The sequence below is a fragment of the Ranitomeya imitator genome, chromosome 8 (assembly GCF_032444005.1).
Source record: "Ranitomeya imitator isolate aRanImi1 chromosome 8, aRanImi1.pri, whole genome shotgun sequence".
NCBI lineage: Eukaryota > Metazoa > Chordata > Amphibia > Anura > Dendrobatidae > Ranitomeya > Ranitomeya imitator.
Genome location: NC_091289.1, coordinates 97672229 through 97690548, shown reverse-complemented (window position 1 = coordinate 97690548; position 18320 = coordinate 97672229). Strand labels below are relative to the sequence as shown.

At 43.7% G+C, this 18320-nt stretch overlaps 1 protein-coding gene across 2 annotated transcripts in view; it reads left to right on the top strand.

Annotated features, from left to right (window-relative positions):
• The window catches only part of DDR2 (discoidin domain receptor tyrosine kinase 2), a 522895-nt gene that overhangs the window by 450896 nt on the left and 53679 nt on the right, over positions 1 to 18320 (top strand). For both annotated transcript variants that reach the window (XM_069737198.1, XM_069737197.1), the window contains 2 exons: positions 2355 to 2543; positions 12311 to 12545. In XM_069737198.1, coding sequence (XP_069593299.1) covers positions 2355 to 2543; positions 12311 to 12545 — 424 coding nt within the window. The remainder of the gene's footprint in view (positions 1 to 2354; positions 2544 to 12310; positions 12546 to 18320) is intronic.

Below are 18320 nucleotides of genomic sequence, written 5' to 3'. Positions count from 1 at the left end.
ATGTACTGTAGACAAAATGCATACTGTAAAAAAAAAAAACAGCAAAAGCTCTAAGGGTGTGTGCCCGCAATCAGTAAACGCTGCGGGTCGGCTGCTGTGTACTTGTGCAGCGTCCAACCCGCAGCGGCCAGATGTTACCGTATAGTGGATGGGACTTCAAGAAATTCCATCTCTACTATGTGTGCACTGACACCCGCACCTCACCTGCGGAGACGGACATGCGGCGCGTCTGTCCAGGCTGCAGCATGTCAATTTATGTAGCGTAGACACGAGTCTCCACAAGAGAAATCTCACCCGTGCAATGTATAGGACGCGGTGATTCCGCACAGATCAATGAACACATGCGGAATCATCTGTGTTCAAAAGATGGCAGCACTTTGGACGCAGCACATGTCCGCTGCGTCCAAGGTGCTGCCATTTCCGGATCCTCTGCACATACCCTAAAAAATGGGTGTTTTGAAAGCAGTGTTTTTACTGCCAAGAGAGCAGGCTTTGGCTCCAAAAAAATGCACCAAAAACGCTGATTCCTATGCACACCTGTACTATATGTGTATAGTTTACCTTTATTGTTTCACATGGGAATTTATTTATTTCTATATAATAAATACCCTGATTCAGCAGACAATATTCCTGCCTTGTGTCATCCAGACTGTAGTGACAGCAGGTCGCACTTTCAGATTACAAGCAGTGACTGTGGTCAGAGCCCATGGCTGCTGTATGTGACTGTGAAACCTGATCCTCCAGCAAACAGCACAGAGCTCTGGGAGCACATGAGTAAAGGTACCTTCACACATAACGATATTGTTAACGATATCGTTGCTATTTGTGACGTAGCAACGATATCGTTAATGAAATCGTTATGTGTGACAGGGACCAACGATCAGGCCCCTGCTGGGAGATCGTTGGTCGCTGAATAAAGTCCAGAACTTTATTTCGTCGCTGGACTCCCTGGAGACATCGCTGGATCGGCGTGTGTGACACCAATCCAGCGATGTCTTCACTGGTAACCAGGGTAAACATCGGGTAACTAAGCGCAGGGCCGCGCTTAGTAACCCGATGTTTACCCTGGTTACCATGCTAAAAGTAAAAAAAAACAAACACTACATACTTACCTACCGCTGTCTGTCCTCCAGCGCTGCGCTCTGCACTCCTCCTGTACTGGCTGTGAGCCGGAAAGCAGAGCGGTGACGTCACCGCTCTGCTTTCCGGCTCCCAGACAGTACAGGAGGAGACCAGAGAAGCAGAGCGCAGCGCTGGAGGACAGACGGCTGTAGGTAAGTATCTAGTGTTTGTTTTTTTTTACTTTTAGCATGGTAACCAGGGTAAACATCGGGTTACTAAGCGCGGCCCTGCGCTTAGTTACCCGATGTTTACCCTGGTTACCGGCATAGTTGGTCGCTGGAGAGCGGTCTGTGTGACAGCTCTCCAGCGACCAAACAGCGACGCTGCAGCGATCCGGATCGTTGTCGGTATCGCTGCAGCGTCGCTAAATGTGAAGGGGCCTTAAATCACTGCACTGAGGGGGTCTCAAGGGGGGTTTGGGAGAGACGCCACTGCTGTACACCCTCTGGGCACTTCATACAGGGGCTGCAGAGGTAGGGGGCCCCCTTTCTAGGTGGGGGCCCCAGGCGTCTGCCTGGTCTGCCTATGCCAAATGCCGGCCCTGTACTGCATGTATTTTGAGCTTCAATGACGAACCATTTTAGCTATTTTTACTGCTTTACTTCTACTTTTTTTTAGGATTATTACACACATGGTACTTAGGATTTTTCCAATTATTTTTTTTTTAAATATACATAGTGTTTATTGAGACACGGATTGGTATTACAAATTCCTAGGCATAGGAGAGGCATATTGCATACATTTTTTGGGCTTTCCCTGTGCTTTCAATTTCCACTGCTCAGATAACAAACTCAAGCACAGATTTTGTTATTTTTATTAACATTAGAGCAGGTGCTGATGACCGATTCTTTTAGATGAGGAGAAGATGTGTAAATCTGTGTAAATCAGACTCAGATGTCATGTGAGTGCTGTCCGATGTTATCCACAGACTCTTTGACTTGCATGGCTAAGTACAATCCGAACATTGGATCAAACTTGGATATGCAGTGATTTTTTTCCTTGGACTGGTGCTGTCAAAGGAAAATTCTGACATGTGGACGGCCCCATAGACTAACATTGGACCAAGTGCGATCTGATGTTTTGTCAGACCAAAAATGCACTTATCTGCACGTCTCCTTATCCTTATCATAAGTATTATATACCTGCTCCAAGAGAACACTTGAGGAAACAATTTAACAATTCATCAGATGAGGAATTGTTTTGATATGTGCATTTGATAAATTGTTTTGCAGAAATGATTTTCTAAAGGAGATCAAGATAATGTCCAGGTTGAAGGATCCTAACATTATTCGCCTGCTGGCCGTGTGTATTGCAGAGGACCCCCTGTGCATGATTACAGAGTATATGGAAAATGGAGATCTTAACCAGTTTCTTTCACGCCAGCAAGCAGAAAAAGAACCTAGTGCATCAATGATTATCAAGTAAGTTTCCACATACGCTAAAAGTAAACATTTAGATTGAAACAAAAGTCTGCAGGGTAATTGACCCCTTTACGGCGACTGATACGCCTTTTCATGTAGATCAGTAAGGATACATTCCCACGATGAGCTTTTGGTGAGTTTTTGATATTGCAGATCTTTCGCACCTATTAAGTAAATTTGCCTACTTGCATTTCATTCAGTGCCTTTTTTGTATGTGTTTTTCTCACACTTTTGTAGAATGTGGCCGGAAGTATGCATATTACCTACTTGCAGTTCCATGATCACCTAATCTCTCCTCTGTCACCAGAAAATCCTTAAAAACTCGCTATCTGCGCACTGTGAGGATTTACAAGTCTGGATTTACACAGAGTGACTGCAGACTTTCATGTTAAACCTGGAGAACCCCTTTGACTATGCATCTAATGGATGCACCATTTTTGAGGTGGCTAGAAGCTGATGTTTTTATTCTGGAAGGGGGGCCAATAACCATGGCCCCTTTCTAGGCTATTAATATCAGCCCAAAGCTGTCTAATTAGCCTTTGTTGGTTATTGAATATAGGGGGCCCTATGTCGTTTTTTGAGGAGTATCCCCTATAATAACTAGTAAATGCTAAGCAAACAGATGTGAGCTGATATTAATAGTTTAGGAATCTTTATGAATATTGGACCTTTCCCAGAATATTAACATCAGCCCCCAGCCTTCGACTTTCCCTCAGCTGTTTATGAAAATTACAAGGGACCCCACTCCATATCTTTCGTTTATTTTTTATTTATTAACAAGTACAGTAAAATACGCACCCAAGCCAACCTTAGTTAAAGCCTTCAGGTGTTCCAGCATGAGAAAAATTCAGAAACCTTAAAATGTCCATCAAAGTTTCATATGAGATTTCCGGGCCTCGCAGCTGCTGGGAGACCCGGTGGCTGTGAATTCTGGTAACCTGGAAAAGTTAGCTGAGTTAAGGAAGCGGGTCTTACGGTAGCTCCAGTTCTGGACCGTTGAATGCCTTAAAGCTGAGTGCCAGACTCACGGGCGTTCATCAGTCCCGACAGGAGAAACAGCTGCTTTGAACTCAGGCAACCTTACTGTTCTTGTTGACAATTAAAAAAGTTATTGGTAGAAAATGAGTGGGGGTCCCCTGTAATTTTCATAAATAGCAGAGGTAGAGCCAACGGCTGGGGCTTATGTTAATATTCTGCGAAAGAGACAAAATTCATAAAGGTTGCTGAGCTATTAATATCAGCTCACATGATTTGTGGTAAATATCGTGATAAAGGGGTCAGACAGACCTTGAAACGCATTGAATAAACCACCAGAATTCTTCATTATATCTGAATTTGCATCATTGTGGCAGCACGGATTTAATCCACAAATTATCCTTTACAACGTCTCTGAAAAGGTCGCATTGGTGGCCCGTGGATCTGCAGCTGCCAATAGACATATGCTTTTGCTTTATGCCATCAGGTGAGCAGCTCCTTGTTAAAAACTGCTATTAGTCCAAAGGATAAGACCCTGTTTGTGCTTTTTTATCTCCTTAATTTACTAATACTGCTGGCTGGGAAGAAGGGATTGACTACAGGAGAATTTTTAAATTAAAATCAGGGACATATTTAGGCTCCATTTAGTTTACTCAATTTAGCTAATTGAGCTCCATGATATTTTTTTACTACGTTTAATACTTTCAAACCACCTGAGGGCTTCAGGGAAAACAAAGTGTATTGAGAAATCTTCTTAATTTCTCCCTGCTAGACAAATTTGAGTTGAGCTTGAGACTACAAAGATGAATGGTCTTCTCCTGTTGACAGTGGGAGGGGAGTTATAAGATTTGAAGCAAGAGGGCCATTTTTATTGAATGAATCCTACGCAGTCAAGAAATGTGATATGTGGCCCATGATTGGAAGCCTTTAACCAGTTTTTAATGACAGTAGGGTAATTGGTTTTACAAGCTGAATCAATAGAAGGGAAAATGCGGACCCCAAGGTAGGAAAGAAATGAAGAGGTCCAATTGAAGTCAAAATTAAGCTTTTGAGTAATTTGTTGGTGTGGGGAGTTTGATGTTAAAGGTTTTGAATTTGGAATTATTTACTTTAAAATCAAAAAGTCAATCAAATATGTCAAAGATTCCAAAGATGCTAGAGAGAAATTAGAGGGTAGATAACAAAATATTACTTGTGTGTATCCTGCTAGCTAGAAACTAGGTCTCTGTACCAACTGACCGGGATCCAAGTCTAACCCCACCATAAGGGGCTCTAGTGAACAGTCAGGTGTTCACTTAGTCATGCCCCACCAGGCACTCCCCAGAACATGGCACAGTGTTTCCATAACAATGTGCGTAACAATTTGCTAAGGCCATGGAACCTGCTGACTCTCATACACCTCCAGTTTTGGGATGACCCATCAGAAAGATCAGCTAGACAAGAAACTATCTTACCTGTGGACTGTTAACACCAGCCTGGATGCTCTGACATCAGCCACTGTATCTGCTCTGGTTCAAGCTGCAGCAATCTCGGCAGTGGCTATTCAATCCGCAAGTCAAGCTTCAAGTCTTAAGGTACCGTCACACTCAGCGACGCTGCAGCGATATAGACAACGAGCCGATTGCTGCAGCGTCGCTGTTTAGGTCGCTGTAGAGACTTCAAACACGGCAACACCAGAACGATGCAGGAGCGATCCAGTGACGTAACGGCGACTCACTTATCGTTCTCGCTGGTTGTTAGCTCCATGTAAAAACATTGCTGGCATCGTTGCTTTTGCTGTCAAACATGACGAATCACGCCGACCTGACGACCAAATAAAGTTCTGGACTTCTAGCTCCGACCAGCAATGTCACAGCGGGATCCTGATCGCTGCTGCGTGTCAAACACAACGAGATTGCTATCCAGGACGCTGCAACGTCACGGATCGCTGTCGTTCTCGTTGTAAAGTTGCTCAGTGTGAAGGTACCTTTAGACCCTGTATGTCTGCACCACCATGTTTTGACAGAGATCTGAAGCAATGCTGAGGTTTTATCAACCAGTGCTCGCTGCACTTTGAACTGTTGGCCCACCAGTTTCCCTTGGGTGAAAGTAGTCATCCTAATGTCTCACCTTGGTGGAGAAGTCCCGGTGTGGCTCAACCCCTTGTGGGAGAGAGGAGATGCAAAAATCTCAGATCTTCAAACCTTCCTGGAGGCATTCCGCAAGGTATTTGAAGAACCAGGTTGAGATACTTCTATGGATTCTTCCCTCCTCAGACTACGTCAGGCCAGTCTGTCTGTAGTTCAGTGTGTAGTCAATTTCTGCACGCTGGCTTCTGAATTTGGCTGCAGCAATGAAGCACTAGTAGCTGCCTTCTGGGAGGGATTGCCCAGAAGAATCAAGGAGGAACTAGCAAGCCAAAACATTCCTACTACATTGGACTATCTACTGTATTTGCCTGGCCATCCGAGTTTACCTCTGGTTCAAAGAGCGCTCCTGAGAAACAGTCCTTGAAAGAAAATCACTTTGTCTGCCTCTGTTCTTCCAAAGGCCGCTTACTCGCCAGCCTACCATGCCCACAGCATCTCTATAACCTATGCAAGTGGAAAACGTGGGTGTACTGAGCAATGACAAAAGATCCTTTGAGTCAAGGGCTTTTGCTTCTATTGTGGAGAATCCGATCATCTCATATGCGCCTGTCCCAAGAAGCTGGTAAACTCTCAGGCCTAGGACCGTTGGCAGAGGCTACCCTGGGTGAGAGCAGTTCCTCTCCAACATTGATTCTGACCGTATCTGTGTCTTGTGGAGATTCACGGTTTCAATGAGACAGCATATCTGGATTCCGGTGTGGCAGGGAACATCATACACAAGCAGTAGTAGATCACTTATACTGAGGACCTAGAGCACAGCTGTGTTCGAAACGCGGTCAGTGCAGTGAGAGCTGCTATGTGATTCCTTTGTTATACCACTTGTCATTGGAGTCCACATTTTAAATTTTTTCATGACAATAAAGCTATTTTGGATTTTATCAGAGACTATTTCTCTTTCCTGGAGCTGGATCTCCCTCGTTTCAATAGTAGATCACTACCAGATTCCTGTTTGACCACTCCAAGATCCATTGCTGGCATCATCTTTCGATGGGAAGCCCCTATCTGAAGCCGTTTGGCTGGTCACCAAGCAAGTAGAGTTCCGGATAGGAATGCTGCACACAGAAGAATGCATTCTATGTGCTTCCTAGTCTTTCTCACCCACTTCTTCAGGGCATTCCATAGCTCCACATTCATGAGCACGTCCTCGACTGGAGATCTGGAGAGGTGCTTCATTGGGGTCAGTTTTATTATGAGAAGTGTCTTGTACTTGTATAAGCGGTCCGGCGACCGGTGGCACCGTCTTCTCTGTCAGCATTACCATCTGCTTACTGATCATTTGTGAATGTCTTTGACAAAAAAGAACCAGAGATGTTGCCTCCACATAGGCCGTGCGACTGTCCCATAGACCAGCTAACGGAATCCTCACCTCCATGAGGCCTGATTTACCCTCAGAGACTCTAGCCATGTCCGAGTATTTCAAGGAGAATTTGGCTAGGGGTTTCATTCAGAAATCCTCTTCTCAATTAAGAGCCAGTTTCTTATTTGTAAATGAAAAGGACGGAACCCACTGACCTTGATGATCTCCATCAAGTCCTGCAGCGACTCTAAATTTGAGAAATGTGTCTTTGAGTAATCTTCTCTCCCTTTCAAGGTTATATGATCTTGGAGACAGGCCTGTAGATGGATCCCGAGAAGGTGTCTTCTATCCTCTTGTGGCTGCATCCTGACTGCGTTAAAGCTATCCAGCGATTCCTGGGATTCGTCAACTACTACCAGCTATTCATTCTGCATTTCTTGTCCCGGACCGCTCTCATCTCCACCAAGATCCGTAAGGATGCTGATCCCCAGGTATGAACTCCAGTAGCTGAGAACGCTTTTCTCTCCCTAAAGCAGAACTTCTTCTGAGCTCCAGTATTACATTGCCCAGACGTGAATAAACAGTTCTTTTCTGGAGGTAGACACCTTATCTTCTGGGGCTGGAACCGTTCTTACCCAGAAGTCTCCTTCGGGCTATTTGGTGACCTGTAGTTTCTTTTCTAAGGCCTTCTCTTCCACGGAGCGCAACTACCTGATTGGTGACCCAGAGTTGTTATTAATTAAGATGGCTCTTGAGAAGTGGCAGTACATTTTTTGAGGTAGCAGTCCATCCTGTCATCATTTATATTGACCACAAGAACTTCGGATATCTGCAGTCCGCGCAGTAACGGAACTGTCTTCAAGCTATGTGGTCACTATTTGCCCTTTTTGATTTCATTCTGCATTTTTGGCCTGATGACAAGAACATTAAAGCTGATGCACTTTCCCGCTCCTTACTGCCCAACGATCAAGAGGAAGAACTTCAACTCATCATCGATCCATACAAGAGGGTTACTGTGGCTCTGGTAAACCTGTCCCAAATTCTACTGGAAAAGACTTTGGTCAGAATCAGACAAGAGGCGAGTTATGCAATGGGGGCTTTCATTCAAGGTGGCTGGACATGCCGGGCAGAAAAAGAGTTTGCAGCTTACATCTCATCACTACTGGTGGCCTATCATGCATAAAGAAATCATGGAGTTTGTTTCCTCCTGCCTTTCCTGTGCCCTTAGCAAGACTCCTATGCACCTTCTGTCTGGGTGACTCCTACCACTTCCTGTGCCCTTGGTGACCCTCGCTCCAAATTTTTACAGAGTATTACAGAGTCATAATGCGGCTCTTGCTCCAAATTTTTAGAGAGTCATCGTGTGGCCCTTAGTCATATTCCTTCACGATAAGATTAGGATACTAAGTTAAAACTCCATCTTAGTAAAACAGTTTAGGAAAGGACTCCATCCTGGTGTTGGAGAAAGTATGTGAAAGAAATGCAAGAACGGTAACTGAACAAATACAACCAGCATTAGCTTTTGGTAAATTTTGTTAAGTAGAGATGAGGAGATCTTTTGAAATTATAATTCTAATTTTCCCCCAAAAAATGTTTTGCAGAGAATACATTTGCAAATTCTTTAATTGTGATATTAAGGTGCTGTACTGCAGTATATCGTAGATCAATCAATTCACTGTCGCGCTGACTATGCAGGTCCAGCACCTCTCTATCAGAAAAGTCTTTGAAAATGAATGATAGCCTCAGTCTGGGAAAAATACTACAGTGTTTTTAGTGCTTCAGTAGTCCACCACAAATAGATTTAGGCCTTTATATCCGCTATCAGTAATAATGAACATTCTGACCTCCTATCCCTAGGCTGTAAAATACTAAAATGGCCACAGCTCTCCCTTCTCTAATTTTTTCGAGTCCATGCGATATTCTCCCCACTCCCCTCTGATTGGCTGCTCTAGAACATGTAATGCGATATCTGCAAGGCATTATGTGGAAGCTTGTGCAGTCATGCCTGACATCATGAACCCAGTGTCTGGGACATAAAAATGTCATTGAATTTGAGTCAAAGTCCATGCCCAACTAATCAACCCGCTCATCACTAACGTTAAGCAAAGATTTAGCTCAGTGTGATCTATTGCAGTTAGGTGATGCAATCAGTATTTGGTCAGTATTTTACATCAGTATTTGTAAGCCAAAATCAGGAGTATATGAACATGGCCTCAGTTTAAGAATGGGTCTGCTTTATGTGTAGTTTTAGTAAATCCTTCAAATAGCCTTCTCCGAGATTAAAGACTGCTGGGTTTTCTTTTTATGTCAGCCAATTATGACAATCATGGCCTCCCAGGAGATAGTTAGAAACTTAGCTCTTGTAAATATGTAGAAAGGGCAGAATATATATCTAAACAAAACTCGGGATTAATCAAAAGGGACTCATTCAATCTCCAGATATTTTTTTTTGTTTGTTCATTCACAGTTGTAACAACAAAACCCTATTTTTCTTTTTACGCAAGCTTCAGCAAATGGAGTCTTGAATATACAGTAGCTAGATAATCTGAAGTATTTTTAAGTGCTGTTTTGCCAAACATGCATGTAGGGGTTGCATTTGCATGACTTTTTTATGGGTTTTACTAGAGAAAAGACATACAGACATATATACATCTTATATGCCACTTACTAAATACTGTATATTATCAGTTGTATGGGTTGTTACAATTACAAGTATTCCAGACCACGTCAATGCTACTTGCTCATTTACAATCTTTATTTTTAAAAAGTGCATTAAAAGGTTAAAGGGAACCTGTCACCCCCAAAATTGACGGTGAGCAAAGCCCACCGGCATCAGGGGCTTATCTACAGAATTCTGTAATGCTGTAGATAAGCCCCCGATGTATCCTGAAAGATGAGAAAAAGAGGTTAGATTATACTCACCCAGGGGCGGTCCCGCTGCGGTCCGGGCCGATGGGCATCACGGTCCGGGGCCTCCCATATTCTTTCGATGACGTCCTCTTGTCTTCAGGCTACGGCTCTTGCGCAGGCGTACTTTGTCTGCCCTGTTGAGGGCAGAGCAAAGTACTGCAGTGCGCAGGCACCGGGAAAGGTCAGAGAGGCCCGGCGCCTGCGCATTGCAGTACTTTGCTCTGCCCTCCACAGGGCAGACAAAGTACGCCTGCGCCGGAGCCTGAAGACAAGAAGAGGACGACATCGTGAGAAGATGGGAGGCCCCGGACCAGACCGCAACGCCCATCGGACCAGAGCAGAACCGGGACCTCCCCTGGGTGAGTAAAATCTAACCTCTTTATCTACAGCATTACAGAATGATTCCGGTAGGCTTAGCTCACCTTCAATTTTGGGGGTGACAGGTTGCCTTTAAGAAGTTATTACACATATTTTTGTCAAAGGTTGTTAAGCAAAGTATGAAGCAGGTTCAGGAGCTCGGCCTGCTTCATCCGTGGGAATCCGGGTGTGCAGGGCCGGTTTTAGACAAAGTGGGGCCATGGGCAAAAGTTTAAAGTGGGACCCCAAATGCTTCCATATTGAACCATCACAAAGAAATATTTCAGTTGTATTTGCGCTGAATTCAGACCGTTAAACGAGCGTGATCGACAATATTGAAGTTGTTTGACAATTATTCCCAAGTTTCTTTACAACAGCTGAGGAAGAATGATGGGGACGGATAGTCCTTGATACAGTATACTGCAAGTCCCATATAGTACATATAGTATAATGCACTCCCCATTGTTCTTGATAGAGTATAATGCAGCCCCCCTCAGAGTATACTGCAGCCCTCCTCATAGAGTATACTGCAGCCACCCTCAGAGTACAATGCAGCCACCTTAGAGTATACTGCAGCCCCTATCAGAGTATAATGCAGCCCCCACACACAGTATACCGCAGCCCCCATACACACAGTATAATGCAACCCCCACACACAGTAGAATGCAGCCCCCACTCATAGTATAATGCAGCGCCACACACATTATAATGCAGCCCCCATACACATACAGTAAAGTGCAGCACCCCACTCACAGTATATTGCAGACCCCCACACACAGTATAGTGCAAGACACACACACATACTATAATGCATACACATATACACACACAGTATAATGCATACATACATGCACACACACACATTACTTATCTCTACCAGTTCTCCCACTGCTCTGGCTTCTGCAGCGTGTCTCATCGTCTCCACTGCTGGCACAATGTGGCGGACTATGTAGTGAAGTCATTGCGTGCTCGCTGAGTCACAAACAGAGGGGAGTGATGGGAGAGGGAGCTTCATCTGATGCTCTCTCCTCCATCACTACTTTCACCTGTATCGGCACGATAAGTTGAATGCACGGTGCATGGGGTGGAGCCAGGCCCCTCTTACGGCCCCATAGCTACAGTGTGGTGTGCCACTATTAGTGGCATGCCACTGGCTAGGGCCCCTGGAGGAGCGGGGGCCCTAGGCCTGATCTGCCTGCCCCTAACTCCGCCCCTGCGGCTGAGTAACATAGGAGTCATCTGCATGTAACATCACCAACTGTAGTGAGTGCCAGTCGCTGTAATTTAATCACCCTGTTTTTCTCCTGTTGTATTGAAGTATATAACATAAGCAATCGGATGATCGCAGGTTCAAGTCCCTTAAGGGGACTACAAAATGAATTAAAAGGCTAAAAGGAAAGTTAAGCAATATATAAACCTTCCCCCCCCCCAAAAAAAAAAAAAGTCAAGGAAGTAAAAAATGAAACGAAAAAACATATTTGGTGTGGTCTTGTCCAAAAATTTCCGATCTCCCAAAACATGTACTAAAAATAATTTAAAATCCAAAAAGAAAAGACAAAAATGGCAGAATTGCCATTGTTTAGTCAATGCACTTCCCACTTTTGGAATTGTTTTTCACCATTGAAATAATAAAAAAACTAAATTAAGTATGGCCATAACTATAGTGACCCGGAGAATATTGCCAGGTCATAAAAATGATCATGTTCACATTTTTACTGATTACTGCAAAATAAACTCTGTAAAAACAGAACCCAAAAAACAATAGCGGCATTGTGTTTTTTCCACATTAGGACAGCATTTGGATTTTTTTTCCTGTTTTTCAGTACCGTATGTTATATTGCAAAATGAATTGTGTTATTCAAAACTACTTTTCATCCTGCAAAAAACAATCCCTCAGTCCCTGTCATAGCTCCCTTAAAATCATGTCATGATGGTGTGAAGAGTGTCTTTCCAAAAAACAAGAATAATAACTCACTGGAAATACTTTGTGTAGTCATTTGGCTTCACAGAAATTAGAAGAAAAAAATGAATTAATAGAAGCGCCACGAGAAACAGTGTTTTCCATATGATTTAACTCAGACCTATTGATTTTTTTCCAGTTACTCAGACCTCAGATATATGGCAGCACAGATTGCTTCTGGAATGAAATACCTATCATCTCTTAATTTTGTGCATCGAGACCTTGCAACACGGAACTGCCTTGTTGGTAGGAATTTCACAATCAAAATAGCTGACTTTGGCATGAGTCGAAATCTGTACAGTGGAGATTACTACAGAATTCAGGGCCGGGCTGTGCTTCCTATTAGATGGATGTCTTGGGAAAGTATTCTAATGGTAAGTTAAACATTTTCCTAGTTTTTACTTTTAAAAAGTAATTGTTTAAATTTTTATTTTAGAAATTTTATAAATTTTGGCAGAGAAAGAAGCAGATTTCTCTGATAAGATAGATTACAGAGTGGTTTATTTTTATGTGCTCTATTGATTTATCTCTATCTGGGAATGCAGCCTCAGTGACCTGCGGTAACCTCGATGACGTCACTGCGGGTCACTGATGCAGCACTCGCAGCAGCTCATTTATCAGTGGTGCTCAGCCTCAATGGTTGTATCTTGGCACCGTCCATGGATTACGCTGTGAGACAGGCTGCTTGCTATTTTTAGGCTGGGGGTGCAATATACCAGCCTAAGAATACCAGCCCCGTTGTGTGCTTTAGCTTGGCTGATTGTCAAAAATGAAGTGGACCCAACGCTGTTTTTTTAAATTATTTATTTAAACAACTTAAAACAACAGAGTGAGGATCCCTCTATTTTTGATAACCAACCTTGCTAAAACTGACAGCTGATAGTTGCAGCCCGCAGCTGTCAGTTTTGCCTGGCTGATTATCAAAAATACAGGGGAACCTACGCCGTTTTTTTTTTTTAAACTAATAATTTAGAGTGCAGGTGCCGACTGATGAATACACCCATCAGTTGCAGCCTGCTCTCCCTGTTATTAGCAGCAGCAGCCATAGACTGACGGGAGTAGTAGTCCCATCAGCCAAAGCCAATGACTGGAGGTAAACTTTTAACATCAGATCTCAGGTGCAGGCTCACGTGGGAGCCGTGGCTGTCTGACCAGTGGTAATGATTTTACTGCAGATCAGTGTTTGCCGCGCTGTCATGCACATGATAGCACGAGAAACACCTTCCTGATGAAATCCGTGTTCGGCGTCCATGCCCGAACAGTAGGTGTTTTGTATGGACACCAAACTTTGCTGTTCGGGTTTGCCCATCTCTATTAGTCATTGGTCCCTGGGAAATAAATATGTTAAATTCAAGAGATGTCTTGCAAACATGCATATAATGCTCCATCTACTATATAATTGTCTAAGCGTCACTTCCGTCTGTCCTTCTGTCTGTCTGTCTGTCACAGATATTCATTGGTCACGGCCTCTGTCTGTCCTGGAAATCCAAGTCGCTGATTGGTCACGGCAAAACAGCCACAACCAATCAGCGACGGGCACAGACCGGAAGAAAATAGCCGCTCCATACTCCCCGCAGTCAGTGTCCCCGACCCCGCTCCATACTCCCCGCTCCATACTCCCCACGGCACAGTCAGTGTCCCCGGCGCCTGCTCCATTCTCCCCGCGGCGCAGTCAGTGTCCCCGGCGCCGCTCCATACTCCCCGCTCCATACTCCCCGCGGCACAGTCAGTGTCCCCGATGCCGCTCCATACTCCCCGTGGCGCAGTCAGTGTCCCCGGTGCCCGCTCCATACTCCTCGCCCCATACTCCCCGCTCCATACTCCCCATGGCGCAGTCAGTGTCCCCGGCGACCGCTCCATACGCTCCGCGGCGCATTCAGTGTCCCCGGCAACCCGCTCCATACTACCCGCTCCATACTCCCCGCAGTCAGCGCCCGCTCCATACTCCCTTCCGGTCACCGCTCACACAAGGTTAATGCCAGTGGAAACAGACCGCATTATGCAGCAGGTAACGCACTCCGTAACTGCTGCTATTAACCCTGTGTGACCAAGTTTTTACTATTGATGCTGCCTATGCAGCATTAATAGTAAAAAGATGTAATGTTAAAAATAATAAAAAAACAAAAACCTGCTATACTCATTTTCCGTCGTCGGACGATGTGCTCGCGCCGACCGCCATCTTCCGTTCCCAGAGATGCAGAGCCGGCCGCCATCTTCCGTTCCCGGCGATGCATTGCGAAATTACCCAGAAGACTTAGCGGCCTTGCGAGACCGCTAAGTCATCTGGGTAATTTTGCAGTGCATCCTGGGAACGGAAGATGGCGGCCGCATCGCACAGCTTTGCTGGATCCCAGGGGTGAGTATATAACTATTTTTTATTTTAATTATTTTTTTAACAGGAATATGGTGCACACACTGCTAAATACTGCGTGGGCAGTGCTATATACCTACGTGTCTGGGGAATGTACTATGTGAATGGCCAATATACTACGTGACTGGGCAATATACTACATCGCTGGGCAATATACTATGTCGCCGGGCAATATACTACGTTGATGGGCAATATACTACGTCATTGGGCAATATACTACGTGACTGGGTAATATACTATGTGACTGGGCAATGTACTACATCGATGGGCAATATACTACGTTGCTGGGCATTATACTACGTGACTGGCCAATATACTACGTGACTGGGCAATATACTACGTGACTGGGCAATATAATACGTCGCCGGGCAATATACTACGTCGATGGGCAATATACTACGTCGCTGGGCAATATACTACGTCGTTGGGCAATATACTACGTGACTGTGTAATATACTACGTGGCTGGGCAATATACTATGTGACTGACCAGTATACTACGTGGCTCTGTGCTGAATACTACGTCACTGGGCAATATACTACGTCGCTGGGCAATATACTACATGACTGGGCAATATAATACGTGACTAGGCAATATACTACGTGACTGGGCAATATACTACGTCGCTGGGCAATATACTACATGACTGGGCAATATAATACGTGACTGGGCAATATACTACGTGACTGGGCAATATACTACGTGACTGGGCAATATACTACGTCGCTGGGCAATATACTACATGACTGGGCAATATAATACGTGACTGGGCAATATACTACATGACTGGGCAATATAATACGTGACTGGGCAATATACTACGTGGCTGGGCAATATACTATGTGAATGGGCAATATACTACGTGACTGAGCAATATACTACGTGGCTGGCCAATATACTATGAGACTGGGCAATATACTACGTGGCTGTGCAATATACTATGTCGCTGGGCAATATACTACGTGACTGTGCAATATACTACGTGGCTGGGCAATATACTACGCGACTGGGCAATATACTACGTGGCTTTGTGCTGAATACTACGTCGCTGGGCAATATACTAAGTGGCTGGGCAATATACTATGTGGCTGGGCAATATACTATGTGGATGGGCAATATACTACGTAACTGGGCAATATACTACATGACTGGGCAATATACTACGTGACTGGGCAATATACTACGTGACTGGGCAATATACTACGTGGTTGGGCAATATACTACGTGGCTGGGCAATATACTATGTGGCTGTGCAATATACTATGTGACTGGGCAATATACTACGTGGCTGGGCAATATACTACGTGGCTGGGCAATATACTACGTGGCTGGGCAATATACTAGGTGGACTGTGCAATATACTACGTGGCTGGGCAATATACTACGTGGCTGGGCAATGTACTAGGTGGACATGCATATTCTAGAATACCCGATGCGTTAGAATCAGGCCACCATCTAGTACAGTATAAAGGGCCCCATATAATGCTCCATCCAGTATATAATGGCCCCATATACTGTTCCGTACAATATAGTGGCACCATATATTGCTCCATATAGTATATAATGGCCCATTGCTCCACACAGTATAATGGCCCCATATATTGTTCTATATAGTATAATGGGCCAATATATTGCTCCATACAGTATAATGAGCCAATATATTGATCCATTCAGTGTAATGGCCCCATATATTGTTCCATACAGTATAATAGCCCCATATATTGCTCTACATATAAACTCCAGTACATGCATAAAACTTGTAACTAATTTATCACATGCGTATACAGAGAAATAGGACAAATAGTTGCAAGATAATAGATTGAAATTCCAGCTTGATACTAAGTTATTCTTCATTGCAACAAAGCGAAGTATAAATCACTTGTAAAAACAGCCGCATAGAAGATTAAGGCAATATGCACACATTCAGGATTTTTAGCTTTTTTTTAGTGTTTTTTCGTCCGTTTTCCATAGAAAAAAACGCTAAAAAAAACGCTTACATAAGCATCCCATCATTTTTAATGCATTCCGCCTTTTTTGTGCACATGCTGCGTTTTTTTCCACATCGGATACACATTGCGGAAAAAAACGAAGCATGTTCATTCTTTGTGCAGAATCGCAGCGATTCCATACACACAGGAATGCATTGATCTGCTTACTTCCCACATGGGGCTATTCCCACCATGCGGGAAGTAAGCGGATCATGTGCGGTTGGTACCCAGGGTGGAGGAGAGGAGATTCTCCTCCCGGCCCTGGGAACCATATACCTGTAAAAAAAAAAAGAATTAAAATAAAAAATTGTGATATTCTCACCTTCCGGAGGCCCCCGCAGCCTTCTCGCTCCTCGCGATGCTCCCATTCCCAGTAATACCTTGCAACAGTGACCTGTGATGACGCAGGGCGCAGCGGTTTCGCGTGATACTACGTCATCTGGGGTTATTGCCACGAGGCATTACTGGGAACGGGAGCATCGCGAGGAGCGGGAAGGTTGCGGGGGCCGCCGGAAGGTGAGAATATCATGATTTTTTTTATTATTAGTTTTAACATTCTATCTTTTTACTATTGATGCTGTATAGGCAGCATCAATAGTAAAAAGTTGGTCGCACTTGTCAAACACTATGCTTGACAAGTGTGACCAACCTGTCAATTAGTTTTCCAAGCGATGCTACAGATCGCTTGGAAAACACTAGCATTCTGCAAGCTAATTACGTTTGCAAAACGCTAGTGTTTAGCGGGAATATGCATGCCAATTCTGCATACATTATACCCGCGGCAGGGAGTTGCAGAATTGCGGAAATTTCCGCGGCAATTCTGCAACATGTGCACATAGCCTCAGCGAACACATATAAAGTAGGCACAGACAGTTACACTGAAAGCGTTTATAAAAGCAGGTCTTAACCCCTTCCCGACCTTGGATGTATCTCGTGTTTCATGGAATGGAATGACTTCCTGACCCTGGACATCATGGCTCCTGTGAGCGCACAATTGCCACCGGATGTTTAGTTTACATGTTAGCTGGTGCATTGCAATGCTTTATAAAAGTGATCAGTAAAATATGTCAAAACAATTCACAACATATATAAATATATATATTATACCTATAAATTTGTATTTTCATGCAAAAAAAGCAAATAAAAAAGTACACGTTTGGTACAACCCGCCCCATAAAACTGAACAATGAACAACTTCAATGAACAGTGAAAACAAAATAAATTTTTTAAAAAGGGGCAAAAAGCAATGCTTTTTTATCATACCATTGAACAAAAAGTGGAATAAAACACCATCAAAAAGACAAATGTAAATAAAAATGGTATATCTAAGAAAGTCATTTTGCCCCGCAAAGATCAAGCCAACATACAGCTCTATCAGTGTAAAAGTAAAAAAATTATAGCTCTCAGAATAAATAGATCCAAAACAAATGTTTCTATAAACAGTTTTTACCGTGTAAAAGTGCCAAAACATTAAAATATAACATGATTGCGGTATCATTGTAATCGTACTGACCTGAAGAATAAAGCTGCATTATCAATTTTACCACATGTGGAACGGCATAAAAAGAACAATTCCTGAATTTCTGTTTTTTGTTAACTCTACCTCCCAAAAATCAGAATAGAAAACTTTGTGTCCTAAAATGGTACCAATAAAAACCATCAACTCATCCGCAAAAAATAAAGCCCTTAAAATGACTTTGTTGGCAGCAATATAGAAAAATTATAGCTTTCAAAATATGTAAATGAAAAAACTTGGTTTTGCAATAAAAACGTCTTTTAGTGTGTAAAAG